The sequence below is a fragment of the Scomber scombrus genome, chromosome 11 (assembly GCF_963691925.1).
Source record: "Scomber scombrus chromosome 11, fScoSco1.1, whole genome shotgun sequence".
NCBI lineage: Eukaryota > Metazoa > Chordata > Actinopteri > Scombriformes > Scombridae > Scomber > Scomber scombrus.
In genome coordinates, this window is record NC_084980.1 from 26,582,612 (window position 1) to 26,598,904 (window position 16,293).

At 41.1% G+C, this 16,293-nt stretch overlaps 1 protein-coding gene across 1 annotated transcript in view; it reads right to left on the bottom strand.

Moving 5' to 3' along the window:
* The window catches only part of arhgap29b (Rho GTPase activating protein 29b), a 29,934-nt gene extending 15,001 nt beyond the window's left edge, over positions 1-14,933 (bottom strand). Inside the window, exons 1-3 of the mRNA XM_062428950.1 lie at positions 14,801-14,933; positions 13,611-14,011; positions 1,596-1,739 (exon numbers count right to left, since the gene is read on the bottom strand). Of these exons, the coding sequence (XP_062284934.1) occupies positions 1,596-1,739; positions 13,611-13,914 (448 nt within the window). The 5' untranslated portion in view covers positions 13,915-14,011; positions 14,801-14,933. The remainder of the gene's footprint in view (positions 1-1,595; positions 1,740-13,610; positions 14,012-14,800) is intronic.
* Positions 14,934-16,293: the final 1,360 nt, after the last annotated feature.

The window sequence follows — 16,293 nt, forward strand, 5'->3', positions numbered from 1 at the left end:
GACGACACACTCTGAAGACACACTGAGACACACAAGGCCTGTTATCATCCAAACCTTTGAGTCTTCATCTCTGACGTCTAACTGATTCATTCCTCTTTCAGCCTCTCCTTTTCAGTCCTCGTCTGGCTCGCTGACTATCGGTATTGTGTTACCTACCGGCCAATAGGGACAGTCCGGCCAGGGAGTTGTGGTGATGTAAGGCACCCCCTTGTGGACAGGCAAACTCTCAAGTTTCTACGTGTTAACTAAACATGAATTTACTGTGACCATCACTAAGTTTTCTTAAGGAAAGGAAGAATGAAATTAATAATGTCATTGTAAAAGAGTTTGGGGAGAACATACATTATTTGATACTCTTATTAAAGTACTATCGAATAATTGTTTCTTACTACTAAGTTTACTAAGAAATTACCAATTCAAATATATATTTCCAATGTTGATTTTCAATGTGCTTCTCTCTCCTTTCCTTTCTCTCTCTCCTCTGTATCCCCCCCCCCCCCACCTCTCTCCCTCTCAACCCCAACCGGTCGAGGCAGATGGCCGCCCACCTAGAGCCCGGCTCTGCCTGAGGTTTCTTCCCGTTAAAAGGGAGTTTTTCCTTGCCACTGTCGCCAAGTGTTTGCTCATGTGGGAATGTTGGCTTTCTTTAAATTAAATTACAGAGTACAGTCTAGACCTGCTCTATGTGTAAAGTGCCTTGAGGTGACTTCTGTTGTGATTTGGCGCTGTATAAATAAAGATTGATTGATTGATATATATTTTGAGAAAATCCAGATGTTTTTACTGTGTTTTGTAGAAACACTGGTGTCTAAATATGCTTTATAAATAAGTACAAACTTTAATAATGAGTCAGTAAGAATCTGCTTGGTCTCGTGTCATTTCTTCCATCCTGTCACTGAGGTTACAGTCTGTACTGTCATTAATTTTAGTCTCAACAATGAACAATCTCTTCTGTTTCCTTTTCGCATTCTAAACATTGTCAAAGCGACACTCAATTGACCGCAGATTGCAGACATTCTTTCGGCCTCTGTCACAACTGAGATACTAAAGATAGAGCAGGTGAGCTGACAGACAACCACACACCTCACGACGCCGAGAAAACAAAGAGGAAACGTGGATGCTCATTGTTGACTAAGCAACCTGGGGCCTCCTCGGACGTTGAAATACGGTATGCAAATTACAGCCGTCGCCTTCTCCACTGTGGAGATTCTTGTGTGTGAGTCAAGTATTATTACCCTTACAGCGGATCACATTTCTAGCAGATGAACTTGTGACTTTGTGAGATTCTTCTTGTTTGTGTTCATTCAGGAGACCGGAAACGGAGAGAAAAATAACTTCTCACACTGTGTCCTTTTAGAAATAAATCACCAAGCCAACTATAACCAAGCAGAGATTAATAAAGCATTCCTAAAGGGTATTTCCCACACTGGCCTGACAGACTGACGTTAGACCTCTACCCCCGAACCAGTAATGCAACAATGAGATTTCGTGCCAAGATACAGTATTTGAGCAGCATCTGGGCGCCTGTGGTGTTTAACTATATGTGTGTGTGTGTCTGTGTGTGCGCCCATGCGTGCGAGTGAGTAATTACTGACCTTTGACTTTGGCGATGACAGTGCCAGCCTTTCCTAGGATGTCCACCGAGTTGAGGGTCTGATGTTTGCCGATGACGGCCTTTAGGACTCGGAGTAACTCTGCCAAACGTTCCTGGACCACCTGCTGGAGATCTTCCTGACTCTCTGGGGGGGGGGGGGGGGGGGGGGGGGAGAGAACATGCATGTAAGTCAGTTAGGATAAGTCTCAAGTTTCAACACTTTGACAGGACCAACAAAAGCTTAACTACCAGAAATCAAACCTACCATGCACGGTTTGCAATCACACATTATCATCTATTAGTCAAAGTCAAACCATCATACTGCATTTTGAGTCACAGGTAAGCCGGCGTCAAATTCATTCCTGGCATTCCTTTAGTGTTTGTAACACATAACACTTGGTCTTTATACTTTGTCATTTTGAAACTGTGAAACATGTCACCTTTTGTCTCATCCAGACGATTGCCCTCAGGGAAAATCATACAGTACACGTTCTGTTATGTATTAGCTGTGCGATTGCATGGATTGTGTCTCCAGAATGAAGGGTGGAAGACAAACATGGTTGTGGTTAAGAGACGGTAACAAACTCCGTTGCTGCAGCATGAAACTGCTATGATGAAACCTCTGTTCTGCTTTCTTCGGGGCGGAGAGGGACACCGTCACAGTCACACAATAAATTATGACGTGCTTTATATGCTTTTGTGGTCACCAAGCGAGGAAGCACTGCTCTAGCAAACTCAGCTAAGAAAGATTTGATCTACCAAAAAAACTGCCATTTTACAGCTGAAGTATTGAACGCATTAAAAAAATGTGAAGCGCAGCCATCAGGTGAGATCTGTGTATGATACAAGTTTGTAAACTGCACGCACGTGAGAGGGCATTCATACTAAATAAGGACAGAGACATTTAATTTAAGAGGTGACTGGAGTGGTACACATGGTAGCAATTATGCAATCACATTTTTTTCCTGCAGCAGTCAGCAGACAGCGTGAGGAAGATCGTGCCTTTCTCTCCGTTTTCCAGTGAGGTTTCAGAAGATGACACTTGAGGAGGAAAGAAATGTAGAAAATGCATCACTCCTTTTTTTAAATTATTCAAACATATCCAATTCTATGCTATGAAAGGCGCATCTCTCCTGCAGAACCAAAGCAGTGAGAAGTTCCCCATTTAACAGTATTTATTTATTTAAGCCAGAGTTTCCTGACCGTGTATCTTCTTCGTGACTCTTCCGTATGAAAGCATTCCTACATCACTTAAAAAAAAAAAAACTGTGTCTGTGTGTGTTTTGAAGGCGATAAAACTATCTGAGCAAAATAAAAGCCAATGAGAAAAGCAATAAAACTTCAGACATGATGAATTTTCTCCAACTGACAGGAGAGGAGGAGGGGGGGGATTTTCTGTCTCCTGCTCTGATGCAGGCTAATCAGCAGATGCTCTGCAGGTTGGCACCAGACAATAAGTGAGTTCGTGTCTATCTCAGTGTTTTTTTGAAGGAGCGGGGGCAACGCAGTGTGCTGGAAACAGAAAAAAAAGTCATCTGTTTTTCATCAAGGCCACCCCAGAACTGCATGGTGAGCTGAGAGAGGCTGAATTTATTGGTACGTTAAAAGGAATTACAGGGGGAGTGAAAATGAGAGCCGGGGTGTTTGCATGTTACCCTTTCTACTCCTCTCTTACACACACACACACACACACACACACACATACCCGAACACACACACATTCAACTGCCTGGTGTAAAACATGATAGAAGAGGCATAATCCACAACGGAGACATAAGCCTGTGCCATCTGTGACACTATTTAGCAAGAACGGCAGGAGAGATACACATTAGCATAGATGCTAGGCAAGAAAAGACTTTAACAATGAATCACTGAGTAATATAAATAACAAAAAAAAAGGAGTGTTTCTTGAATATCCGCCTTATACTCCACATAATCTCCAAAAATTAAAGAACACAAGTAACGTCAGGGTCCGCCTTACTAGTTGAAAGCTCCACAATCCCTGTCCTCAGTTAATACCACCCCCAAGATTAGAGGAAAAGGTATCCTGGAGAGAAGGAGGCTCACCTGCTCAGCTGCCCCAAGGCTAAAAAAAGGCCCCTGAACCTGCAACACACACTTTGAAGTTCCCCCTCCCTACCGACACTGACAATGGGCCATAATTAACCCCTACCTCCTCGCCTTCCTTTTAACCCCACTTCTCAGTTGTGGTCATCTGGGTATTTTTGGTTAACTCACTGGTTCTTTGAAGGTTTTTTAATTTTTTTTTATTATCTAAGACATGTGTGAGTTGTCGATTAACATATGAAAGTCAGTCGTAATTAGGCGCACACCTGAGAGTTTTAGCTTAGCATGACACAATTGGAGCGTGATTGAAGGTGGCTGTGATGGAATTAGGACCGCTTGTTTCCTTTTTCCTACTAAAAGAAAAGAATCGAATAAAAACCAACCTGTTCCTTTAGAGGAGCGTAGACGATGCGATGTGTGAGGAAATAACAATGGATGTGATGCTATGGCAACAAAAGACAGGAGGAAGTCCCTCGCCTATCTGCTGGAGCAGAGTTGAAGCTAATCAAGCCATGTTTCCATGGACTGGTATTGGCCGTATCCTTTGTTACTGTAACCCAAAGCCAGCTGTCAAAAATGCACCGCCTTGCAGTTAAAACAGTGTAGCAGGAACAAATAAATAACATCCAGCAATTTAAGCCAGCTTTAGTCAACAAAGAAGGCAGAGCTGCTTTGGGGGTTAAAACAAATCTAGTTTTCCTGTGCTTCAGCAACATGTTGCCCCATACCCCATAAATGCTGCTGTTCCTAACTACATCTAAACATCTTTTAGGGGGAAAAAAGAGGATGTCCAAATCCTGTACAAAATGTCCTGCAACAACATCTTTGAAATTCCTTCCTAATCTTAATGTTAAGTGCACATTTTGTAGTAAGCGTGCAAATTTGCTGCTTTAATATAAAAGAAAAAATAAATATTGGATCAAGATTGAAATCAGCAGATAATTCATTTTCAAGGTCTGGGGTCTAGAGAAAAGACCACCTGTGCTAAAGAGCATTGTACATGTTTAAAAAAGCTTTTTAAATGTTTTTTTTTAAAGCACATTCAAAGATAAAGAAGAAAAAAACGATTCAAAAGTTAATTACTTTTTTGACATAAAAGTGTGGCGATGGTTTAACCCTCCACATGACGTGTATGTCGGCACAGTCCGCGTGCAATTAGGCTCTTTAGATCATTGTTAAATCTCCACCCTAAAAACCCAGATTTAAAAAATTCAAACAAAAGATTTGTGTTTAGAGATTAAAATGTGAATAAAGCTATCAAAACCAGATTAAATGTTATATGAAGGCTCAGACTGATCTGCTCTATTGTTGCCTGCTGAATGGTGTGAGAGGGATCCGTACTCACAACAGCGTGAGACATCTGAGAGAAAGCTGGTAAAAAAAAAAAAAAAAAATCAGTGGTTGTGGTGAGTTGAGTGGTTTTGTCACAACAATGGCATCAAAAAAGCCTACTGGAAATTCGCTGCCAATTGTGGGGGCCGTCCATTGTTTTGGTAGAGATAACAGCACTGAGGCAAAGAGTTGGGTCATATTGTTTAAAGGAAGACCCCCCCCCCCCCCCCCCCCCAGTGGTGGGATGAGCTGAGTCTCTCCCAGCCACGCTTCACGCTCGGTCTGCTTCATTTAATTTCTTCAAGAATCGAGACCTCCCTCCTTTTTTTTTTACCGAAATAAGTTCACATTCAGAAGTCGTTCTAGGAGTTTAAAATGTTGGCACTTACAGTACAACATACAGTACCAACAAAACCAACTGCCTGACTTTCAACTTCTGAAAATAGACATGCATACATTTATTTTGATTATTGATTAATTTGAGGATTTTTTTTCTCAATAAATCAATAAAATGTTTGGTTACTTAAAGCCGTTATCTTGAAATAAAGACTTAAACAATAAGTGATAAACCAAAATAGCTGTTTGTCAATCAATAGACTGATAGTTCAAATAGCTTCAGCTCTACATCAGTTTTACTGGGATGCTGCAGCAGATCAATCACATGTGCCATACGGTCCGGCTTCAGGTCCTTTTTTTTTTTTTTTTGACACAAAACTCCTGACAGCTATGTTAAAAACACTATTATGTTAAGTGGATTTATCTCCAACTGTACAGAAGACTTTGTTAATTTAATTAGGAATGTAAAAGTCTGCCTGCTAGCCATTTAAAGGCTCAGTAAATGTTTTCGTCTCTTCTCTGTGATGTAACTATAACAAGACCACAACACCGGGCCGATCACTGCAGCCCTCCAACATCTCTAGTCAGTGAATGAAAGGATAAAAAAAAAAAAATGTCAACAGAAACTCCTCAAACCACCCATCCAGAATAATCCACCTCTCTGCTGTCCATCTGTGTGCCGCCGAGTACGTTGCAAACACCAACGTTTGTGCCGCAATATTGCTAAATAGACAAATTGTGTTCGGAGTGTCACTTGAAAGCAGGTTTAAGTGAAGAATTTATACAACCGTAGCTCAAACATTTGCCTTTTAAATTGATGTCTCCCCGTATATACTGTTATGTGGGGGGTCCTGTTGCGTCTAACAAAGCTCATTGTGTGTCTACTGCAGAGAAAGACTTGATTTAATCCAAATCTTCAGGTGGCCTGACAGAGGTTACAGCCTCTGCTCCCCCCACTGATAACGGGGCAATGAACTGGCCTGTCTGGACACGCAATCTGCTCCACATGAAACAAGCCTCTGCAGCCCTGGTGACACGGTGCCGCTTGGGAAACGGCCGCGGGGGCTTTGGTGAAAAGCTAAGGAGGGCCACATTTCCCCGTCAGCATCCCTACTCTCTGGGAGGAGGAGGAGGAGGAGGAGGAGGGAGGGAGGGAGGGAGGCCGATTTACAGATTTTCCTTCAGATGTGTATCCGTCTACTTCATTCCAGGATGGTGACACATTGTTCTCGGTGCTGACTCAGTCATCAGCCCACATGCTGGCTACGGGCTCCAAGTGGAAACAGCTGCTTTTTTTTTTTTTCCTCCCCTCCTCATTTCCACAAAGAAACTTGGACGAAGTAAACTAAATACAGATTATCCACAAGTGTTTTTAAAACATATTTAACTGTAACAAACCCACTCGCATTTCTGAGCCGCTTGCAACCTGATCTGCGACAGGTGGAATTGTTTGGTGGGGAATCCGGCTCCAAACACTAATTTCTACCCCTGTCCAAACAAACGTAATGTCGCTGGGTGTCTCTCCTTCTTTTCTCCCATGCCTTGTTTGGAGACAGGAGCAGGCCGCAGACATCACACAGACGGTAAACAGCAGGCGCTCCATAAACAGCTACCTGCCTCTCAGCCTAATGGTGAACAACACTCTGTGAGGTCTGGACTAATTCCAGGACGTAATGTAGTGAGATTTGAGGGGAACTTCACAGCAGGTGCGCTGCAAGACTACAGTGTTGAATCAACAGAGCATTGATCAGGTATCACAGGCAGGGAGGAGGTGAGAAAGAGCAGAAAATGAAAAACAGGAAATAAACACGCGTGTGCTTTAAAAACAGCTCGATTTCAGTCCCGACCACAGAGACTCTCACTTTCTAACAAGCTGTAATATCCTTTGTATTTACAAGATCAAGATAACTGTAATTACAGCTGCACGTAACATTTTCTTTCACTATCAAATGAATCTATTTTCACAAGTGTTACTATGACATGAAAGAAAAGATACGCCCAATGCAGTTTCCCAGAGCCAGAGGTGACAAGTTGTTTATTTTGTCAGATAAAATGTCCAAAACCTAAAATTATTTAATTTACTGTAACATCAGAGAAAGGAAAATAGCACATTTTAAAATAAAACTAGAGAATTTGGTAAATTTTGCCTGAAAATGACTCAAATTATCAATAGATAACCAAAAAAAAAGAGTAAATTAATTCATTCAGTTCCTGTTTATCAGCTGATCATTTTAGCTCTAATTGAAATGTTGTGATGAAGAGAGGCTGCTATTCTTTGCCAGTTTCATTCCACTAGTACTTAAATGTCTCATATGTGTCTACGGATGACTTCACCTTGAGGAACTGGTAGTTATTGGAGTCAGCCTCCACCTACCTGAGAGCATGATGTCACTTACTTCAGTACGGGTAGGAAAAAAACATGTGAAACACAGGCGGATCTCAGAAAACTGCAGAGACATGCTTAATTGTGTTTTTGTTGTGTCTCTTACTTCAAACCTGAGCAAACATAACTTTTTAAACAAAACAGACTCACAAACCAGCTCGGTGAGCCTCGGACCAACCCCCCCCCCCCCCCTCCCTCCCCTCGCTACGTGCGCCTGATCCACAGTTGTAAATTTCAGGTCAGTTCTGCCCAATCGCCGGCAGTGACGTCCCTCCTGCTAGCAGGAGCTCTACTGGCCAATCCACCCCTCGCCATGACCAATCTCCTACACAAACATCCAGAGCCCATAACCATAAATCCGACCCCAGGAAACACACCCCGACCACAAGCTCGCACAAAAACATCCTTCAGCATCACAGGGGAAAGTTACTGCCCAACAAATCTCTTCTTTCTTTCTCCTAAGAGCAGCAGGCCATTAAACTATTATGTGCTAGAATTCGGCTTTTCTTTCGATTTGAAGGCACCACCCGCGAGTAGCCACTTCAGCTGGCACAGGGGCACTTGTTTGAGAGGGGGGCGAGACATTTGTGGGAGCTATTGCTGTATATATTTTTCACAGAGTGGTGCTGGCTTTTATGAGCAGTTAACAAGGTCTTAAATACGTTATAATTGTGAAAATTGCCCTCATTCTACAAAATAAAGAAAGCGTGGGAATACATTTGTAGCATTTAATTTAATAGAAGTTTAAATATTTCTGAATTAACTCAACCCAGCAAAACAATTCCTATTGTCATACAACTGCAATACAAACCCTCATGAGCAGCTCATAAGCCCATAAATAAACAACTTCTTATTTTTAAACAACTTGTCATAATCAGATTCACCATAAATGAGTCACTGTAAGACAAGAAGCACACAGTTTCTCGCCATTTTTTTAAATCACACAGTATACTACTCTAAAAGAAGAATCTGCCCTTCAGACAACAGCTCGGTTACAGACTGGTACAGTGAAACACTGAACAATGCAGTTTAACTGGAGTACTGCCAAATCTTATCAGAGTGTCATGATGACACAGTTGAAAAACACCACGGTATTTCAGAGTGGCACAGAGATGAGTGAGTCAGCTGTGCATGCTCCTTTTTAGACATTTAACGCCTCTTCTATACACAGAACTACACTGTATAAAGAACATTTTACTGTAGTGCAGAGAGAGGTAGCGCGCTGCAAAGAGGTCAAACAAACTGCACAATGCACTCCATACATTGAGTAAATAAGCTTTCGGTCTCATGCTCTGCAACTATGCTGCAAGATGTTTATTCTGCCCTGGAGTAGAACTGTAAAAGTGCTGCTGAGAGACACTTTTGTTTTGTTTTTTTTATGTTTCCACTGGAGGGTAAAAAGGCGAAAATAAGTAACTGGGGACTTTCTGGAGCACAGAAACCTTAAAGGAAATATAATGTCAGACGGTGTCCTGATGGCTATCTGCTGCTGTGACTGCAACAAAAGCCATTCAAAAAAAAGTTAAAACCTCACCCTGTTCATTCCTGTTGACCTGTGTACACTTCTATCCATAACTTCCACTTCTTAAAACACATTCCTACACTTCTTTCAGCTCAATAATGAGGGCAAACCACTGAGGTACCTTCTAGAGGGGGGGGGGGAGAAACTAAACGTATTTGTAGTGGAAATTAACAGTCGTTATGTTGCTGTGTGGACATCAAAATAGAAGCAAAACAAGGATGTAAAATGATGAAATGAAAGAGCTTGTGTAAGAGTTGCAGGTTGTAAAATGACTCTGCATAGTTGACAAAATGAACGATCAAATTCTTCAGAGGAACAGTTTTGTCCTGTTTGGTTCAGATGCAAAAATAAATAAATAAAATACAAAAAATACTGTTTAATCTTTTAAAAGGTCCAGCAATTGTTGCTCTATGATATTTCCCCCTCGGCAATCCATTTTCCACCAATCTCAACCTGAAACGTCTCAATAAAAAAAAAAAAGATAACCTTGACCACACAGCTGCTTGTGAGTTTTAGTTATGACTACAAATCTAAACTGAATTTATTTGAGGTGTTTTCACAGGCAATCGGCCTCACACCTACCACTAGTCTATTGAAGGCACTATAGCTACAAGTGAACATTTGTTCTAAAGGAATGCAGAGTATGCAGGAGAGTGGGGGGATGGGAGGGGGACAGCGGCTCGGCTGTGTGTAGAGGACTCCTTTTTCATCCTGATTAAAACCATTAACTGAGCTGTCTTCTCCGGAGCAATGTAGACTCCACTAAAAAAAAAGTTAAAGTTCAAGAATATATATACTTTGTATTTCCCTTTTATTATGTCGGCCCTGAAAATGCTGAAAAAGTGATATTCTTGTACTGTTACTGTTACTACGATACTTACAATATTATCAAAAGGGGAATTTTAGCTATGCTGTGTGACCTGTGTTGAAAGCAACAGAAGAAAAAGTTTAAAAGCACCTTTATATGAACTCTCTTATGTTACTCCATTTCTTTTTTGACTGTAAACGTTGGAGTGAAACTAGAAAATGATGTGGACTCATAGCCCAAGTCCTGCTGTTATTCTGTAATGTTTAAACCCTCCTTTAAACAGAATAACAATGATTTATGCTTAACTACCTGTTGACAAAATGATATGTTAACTCCCATCTTTTAATTTGACTGAAATATTATAATCGAGTAATCAAATGAAAATTGAGAGTGGGACAGGGTAGGGTTCATTGATCGACTGCGTGTGTCGATGGAGGGTGAGAGTAGACAAAGATCACCTTGGGACAGCAGGGCGATGGGGACACAGGTCACCAATTCAGTCAAAACTCATAGAGCCTTGCATTCTTCTCATTGAGTTACATTCTTTGACAGCTCCGCTATTGTTGAGCAACAACTCTTGCGAGCATTGTGACCCCGGGCACAGTTATGAGAGTAAAGTGTAAATCTACACCACAATCTGACCCTGGGGGAATCCATAGGCGTGAAGTTGTGGGTGTGAATATGGTGGGTCACAGATGGAGTCCCCCCCCCCCCCCCCCGTGGCTTTGCAGTCAACTAAACGTGCACGCTCTGGCCGATGCTCTGAGAGTGAAAAAATCTTCCAAATTAAACCCTCCAAAGTTTTTCTCAGTATGAGATGCTATGACACACACACACACACACACACACACACACACACACACACACACACACACACACACACACACACACACTGAGTCAAACCTTCCCTCTCTGCGATCAGAACACACGCCTGCCAGATCCAACAGGGTGCAGCAACAGCATCGTGTAGGTTTCACACAGTACTCCAGTGACAAACCTTTCCAAATATGAAAAGAACAACACGAGAGCTGGCATGTGCCTCGCTAACCTCCTCCCCACTTCCTTTTGCTAATTTGATCCTGCGGCTCACAGCTTTCAGCAACCGCATGGAAATCTGTTGTTGTCGCCGCCGTCGTCGTCAGGTTGTTTCTCCTCTCTAGCAACGGGGCTAACACACGCTGCTAACCACAGAACAATCACACTATATGGGCAGAGATTGTTCATTTGAATGACTTTATGAGAAACACTTAATGATTAAATGCATTCCTATTCATTCACACTTAAATGTTAACCTTTAAAGTTAGTAATACGACTAATATAGACAATGTTATAGACTGATATTAAGGGTGTGACATTAAAATGAACACAGTTTGAGACATATTGACATACGTAGCAGGTGAGTTCAGTCCATGTTGCTTTTTTCCAGACTGTGTTTAAACTCCCTGAACTCACCATTCATTAATCCAATCCAACTATGGATGTACACATAGTGGACAAGATGCGCACATAATGAGATAGATTAAGATTATTGAATCACCATTATGCAGAATTTCATTAGAAACTGCAGAGCACGAGAATCTTGTGAAAACATTTAGGTTTTATGCGTATATTTTCAAGGCTATAATGACCTCAGTGAACCAAAGAAAAACTTCAAATCAAAGTATTAACATTAAAAAACAAACCAATACAGGTTGTGTATTAGATTAATGAGTTATTAAAGTGATGCTGAGAAGTCAAACTGTGAGTCAATAAAATCAATGTGTGGTATAGAGATGATGTAAGTTTCCTACTTGCTAGTTTTTAGCATTCATAGGCCAAACCCTACACTTTAAACTAAGGCTAATGACAAAATATGTTCAATTTCAACTGTGACTATCCTCTACCACTCTCTGTTAGCAATTCTTAACTAAAATGACTCGGTAACCACATTATAGTAGCAGCATCTTGCAAGAGTTGTTCCACCAAACCACTGATGTCAGTGCCTCGGAGAAGAAAAAGAAGGAAAAAAAAGCAACGAAAATAAACCGCTATTCCAAAATGACAAATAGCTGAATGACATTATGGGGTCATATGGTATGATTTCATCCCCACGTGCTGAATAAGAGCTGGTTTTTTTTAAATGGGAGACGCGAATATCCCAAATGTTTTTTTGAAGACTCAGAGCAAACCTCAGCACAACACAAGTCAATGCTCACTCACAGAGGCCCCACTCCTCCAGTCAAAAGAATGGCTAAACAACGCACTCCCACTGCCAGACCTGCTGTTGGACCTCAGAGTGTGTGTGTGTGTGTAGGTATGTGTCTTTTACAGTAGGAGTAGTAGTGTTGTAACAGCGGTAGTAGATTCCACAGAAGAAAAAAATTCCTCAGTCGGTGTAACACGACAGTCAGGGTAAATGTTGCTGTGCTGCCTTGTTTATCTCAAGTCTTGAGTGCGTCTGTGTGGGAAGAGTGTTTGTGTGAGTGTCTGAAAAGCAAGAACCAAACCATCAAAAGTAAGTAACCTGTGTCTTCCCAGCTTGTATGCTCGAGTGTGGCCGTGCGTGGGTGTTTGTAGTTGTTAAAAGACAGTCACAACAGCGAGAGCGCTCCGGCATGTTAGCAGCGAGGCTGTTATCACACTATAAACTGACACTCCACAGGTGGTAATGGCTGTCCGTCACCGGCAGTCTGTCAAAACAAACTCTGGGCTTTGGATACCATCTGTGGCATCACAGAAAACACACTTTACAGCCACGAGTGCAACCATTTTTTCGTGGTCTTCAGCAAGAAAAAGGCAGTGATGGTATTGTGCCCTTTTCATGAGTTATAGTAAATATTTTAAGAACAGTTAACATTGTGTTGACCTGTGATAAACAGCGTCACCACTATATCCTGTTTTGCTTCAAAGGGAAATAAATCCACCCTGTGAGACTGTTCAGGAAGCTTTAGCTGTTTTTTGTACATTAGTACTGCTCAAAAAAAAAAACACAGACACCATGACATCTCGTCAATACATTCCCAGTCTGACTGCAGTGGATTTCAGCTATCTAAAGCATCAACGGTAAACATTAGATTTTTAGCAGCAGTGTCTCAGTTCAAAGAGCAAGGGTTCTTCTGTAGAATCACCAGTTTTCACCACTTACACAACAAAAAAAACTTATAAGAGAAGAAGCAAGGATTTTCCTTTCTCTGCAGACAGTGGCATTGTTAGACCAGAATGCAATGCAGCTAATTGATGTGTTTGATTTTGTTAAAAGGCCTCACTCAGCAGGAAAATAATCGGAACTTTCTTGCTCTTATCATGCTACGGATAGTGCTCAAACAATCATCCCGTCAAAGCAACACATTTCTCCTTCTCCTACCTTGTTCTCTGGGGTTTGACACTGAAGACGAAGTATAAAAAAGTGGAAAGTGACGTACACAAGGTTTGCTAACCTATAGTAATACATCAGCAATAACCTCTAGAATGTACTGAACTTCCCATATTAATGATTTCGTATCCATCAAGAGTATCCAAGGGTGAATTTTCCTTTCAACAAGTTTGTTATTTGATGGTCTTCCACTTCCCTGACCTCCACTGAACTCACCTTTACACTGGAAAGCCTCCTTGAGGTTGAGCAGCACGTCAGCGAACCACCGCACATCATTCACCAGCTGCATCACATACTCCGGGTCCACTCCTGGGGCTCCCATCAGGCGAGACGTTAGCCCCATACTGCTCAGAGAGTTGTGGGTCTTCGAGTTACGGCCAATATCCCAAGTCTTGGTCGATCCAGCCGACAGAGATCCCATGTGGGGCTTGGAGTGGTGTCGTGGCGGACCATGGGTGTGCTTCGTCCCATCACTACCACCACCACCACCACCACTGCCGCTGCTGCTCTTTCGATGCATCCCAGCAGCCAGTGCAGCTGCCACCCTTTGAGGAGAGTACAGCAGGCCAGTTAGCCCCTGAACTCACCACGCTGCCCTGGTCCCTGGATGGCTGACACTGAGGACACAGAAAGCTGGATGAATATAGTGTTTGTGTGTGTGTGTGTGTGTGTGTGTGTGTGTGTGTGTGTGTGTGTGTGTGTGTGTGTGTGTGTGTGTGTGTGTGTGTGTGTGTGTGTGTGTGTGTGTGTGTGACGTCTCCTCTGCAAACTCAGTCATCTGTATAAATGAATTGTTTTACACATATATACAGTGTAGTTACCACTTAAACCACACAACTTTAAGCAAGTATACACTCTAAAAATCTACCATACAGCACATGGATGTCCTGAAAATAAGGAACTTAACCATATAAAAAATTACTAATGTATCTAATGATAAAATCGTGTGAATTTAATATATATATTTTGACATTAAGCATTTAGTTTATAGAAAGCAAAACATGTAATGGTGTTTTTGTCTCTCATAAGAGCCCATTAATTCTTTTCAATGTTGTATATATTCTATCATTAAAGGACGAAAGTTTTACCAATTATATATTTAACGTTTAGCAACAGTCAGCTAGCTTGTTTTTGTAAAATAACATTAAAAAACATCTTCATAAAGACAAAGCATAAATGAAAATAGACACATTACAAAGACCAACACGAGGTAAAACCACAAGAGGAAATTTTTTTTTAAAAAGTCCGACAACAACGAAAACTAACTGTGGGCGACCTTTCCCCCCCCCGGACAGTTCACAATGAGAAGTGATGCTGCTGCTGCTGCTGCTGCTGGATAAAAAACAGTCGACCCAGGTCAGAAACTGCTTTGCTGGCAGAGTCAAAAATACGCTGTTTTAACTCACCTGCTCGGCACTTTAATGACATGATGGCCACGATATCGAAAGAAAACTTTGCTCAAAGGAACCAGTGAACACACGTAGCATTTCCGTTAGAGGGAGAAAAAAACAAACTCCAACAAAGCCACAAACTTCTCTGCTTGAGTCACTGTACATCGAGAAGTAGGCTACTATCGGCAACTCTCAAGTCAATCGTAATTTACGAGTCGGTTTGTCACGTGACGGCTCAGACGCGTTCTCATTGGCTAGCTCGCCCTCAGAGGATGAATCGGTGATGCCTTCACGGCTCAGCGGATTTTCGGAGATTTATACTCGATTGCGTTTTATCGTATGTCAAAGGAAAGCAGATGATGTCAAGCATTTTAAAGAAATATTACTTCAGTTTTATAGGACACTTCAGTTGAATGATCTTTGAGATTGTTAATTTGGCGCTTTGCTTTATTGTTCAGTGGGAGTCAATAGCAATTATCATGTCATGAAACTGATGAAAATGGATTGCTCAAATTACCCGTGAATGTGCTAGATAATTTACAGTATCCGAATAATGCACCCACACCTTTCCATTTGGGTTTTTTTGTGAGAACTTAACATATGGGTCGTTTTTTGTTTTTGTTTTATAGAAACCAGAATGGTAGGGAAGGCAACATTTCCCATTGTTTTATAATATACAGTACGTGCCTATGTTGCTATGTTGTGATGTTTCTGAAGTTAAGGGCATGAAGGCCAGCAATCTTAGACCCAATATCAAACCCAACAAGAAAATGCCATTACACCATTACTATTGCTATAATGATAACCAAGAACAAAATTAAAATAATTTGTGAAACTTTGATATTAAATAACCCAGTCATATCAAAATATATTGTTAGACCATCTGATTTGCTTATTCATATCTGGCCAAGGTAAATAATTATTATCTACCCAACTTTGGCTCATTTAGTTTTGGACATTATCCCAGACAAATAAAATGATAATCTGAACCAAAGTGGTGGTACCACTGCTGCCATCTAGTGTACAAACATAACCAAGCAACTCCCATACTACAAACCCTGGCAGAGATGAAGTTGAGAATGTTACACATCTGTGATGTTGAGTACTCAGATGTGCATTTAAAATCTTGCATTAGTAAATGTACCAGGTGTTATCAGCCAAATACACTTGCAGTATCAAAAATAAAAATAAATCATGTAGAAAGGACATTTCAGTATATTATAATTTATTTTTGTGCTGATGCATTAACATGTTTAAATAGTAGTTGTTGGATATAATCAAACTTCTTTAAATGTTGTTGGGTATTAAGGACATCATATGTTTTGAATGTAAAGTTTGAATCAGCTAAATAATATTTAAATATAGTCAGTAAATGTGTAAGTATGAATATGTGCCTCTCAAATGTTATGAAGTGCAAATAAACTGACAATACACACAAAAGCCAAGTGATTTTTCGGAAAATACATATATCAAACCTACAGTCAAAATTTTGTATATTTAATGTGATC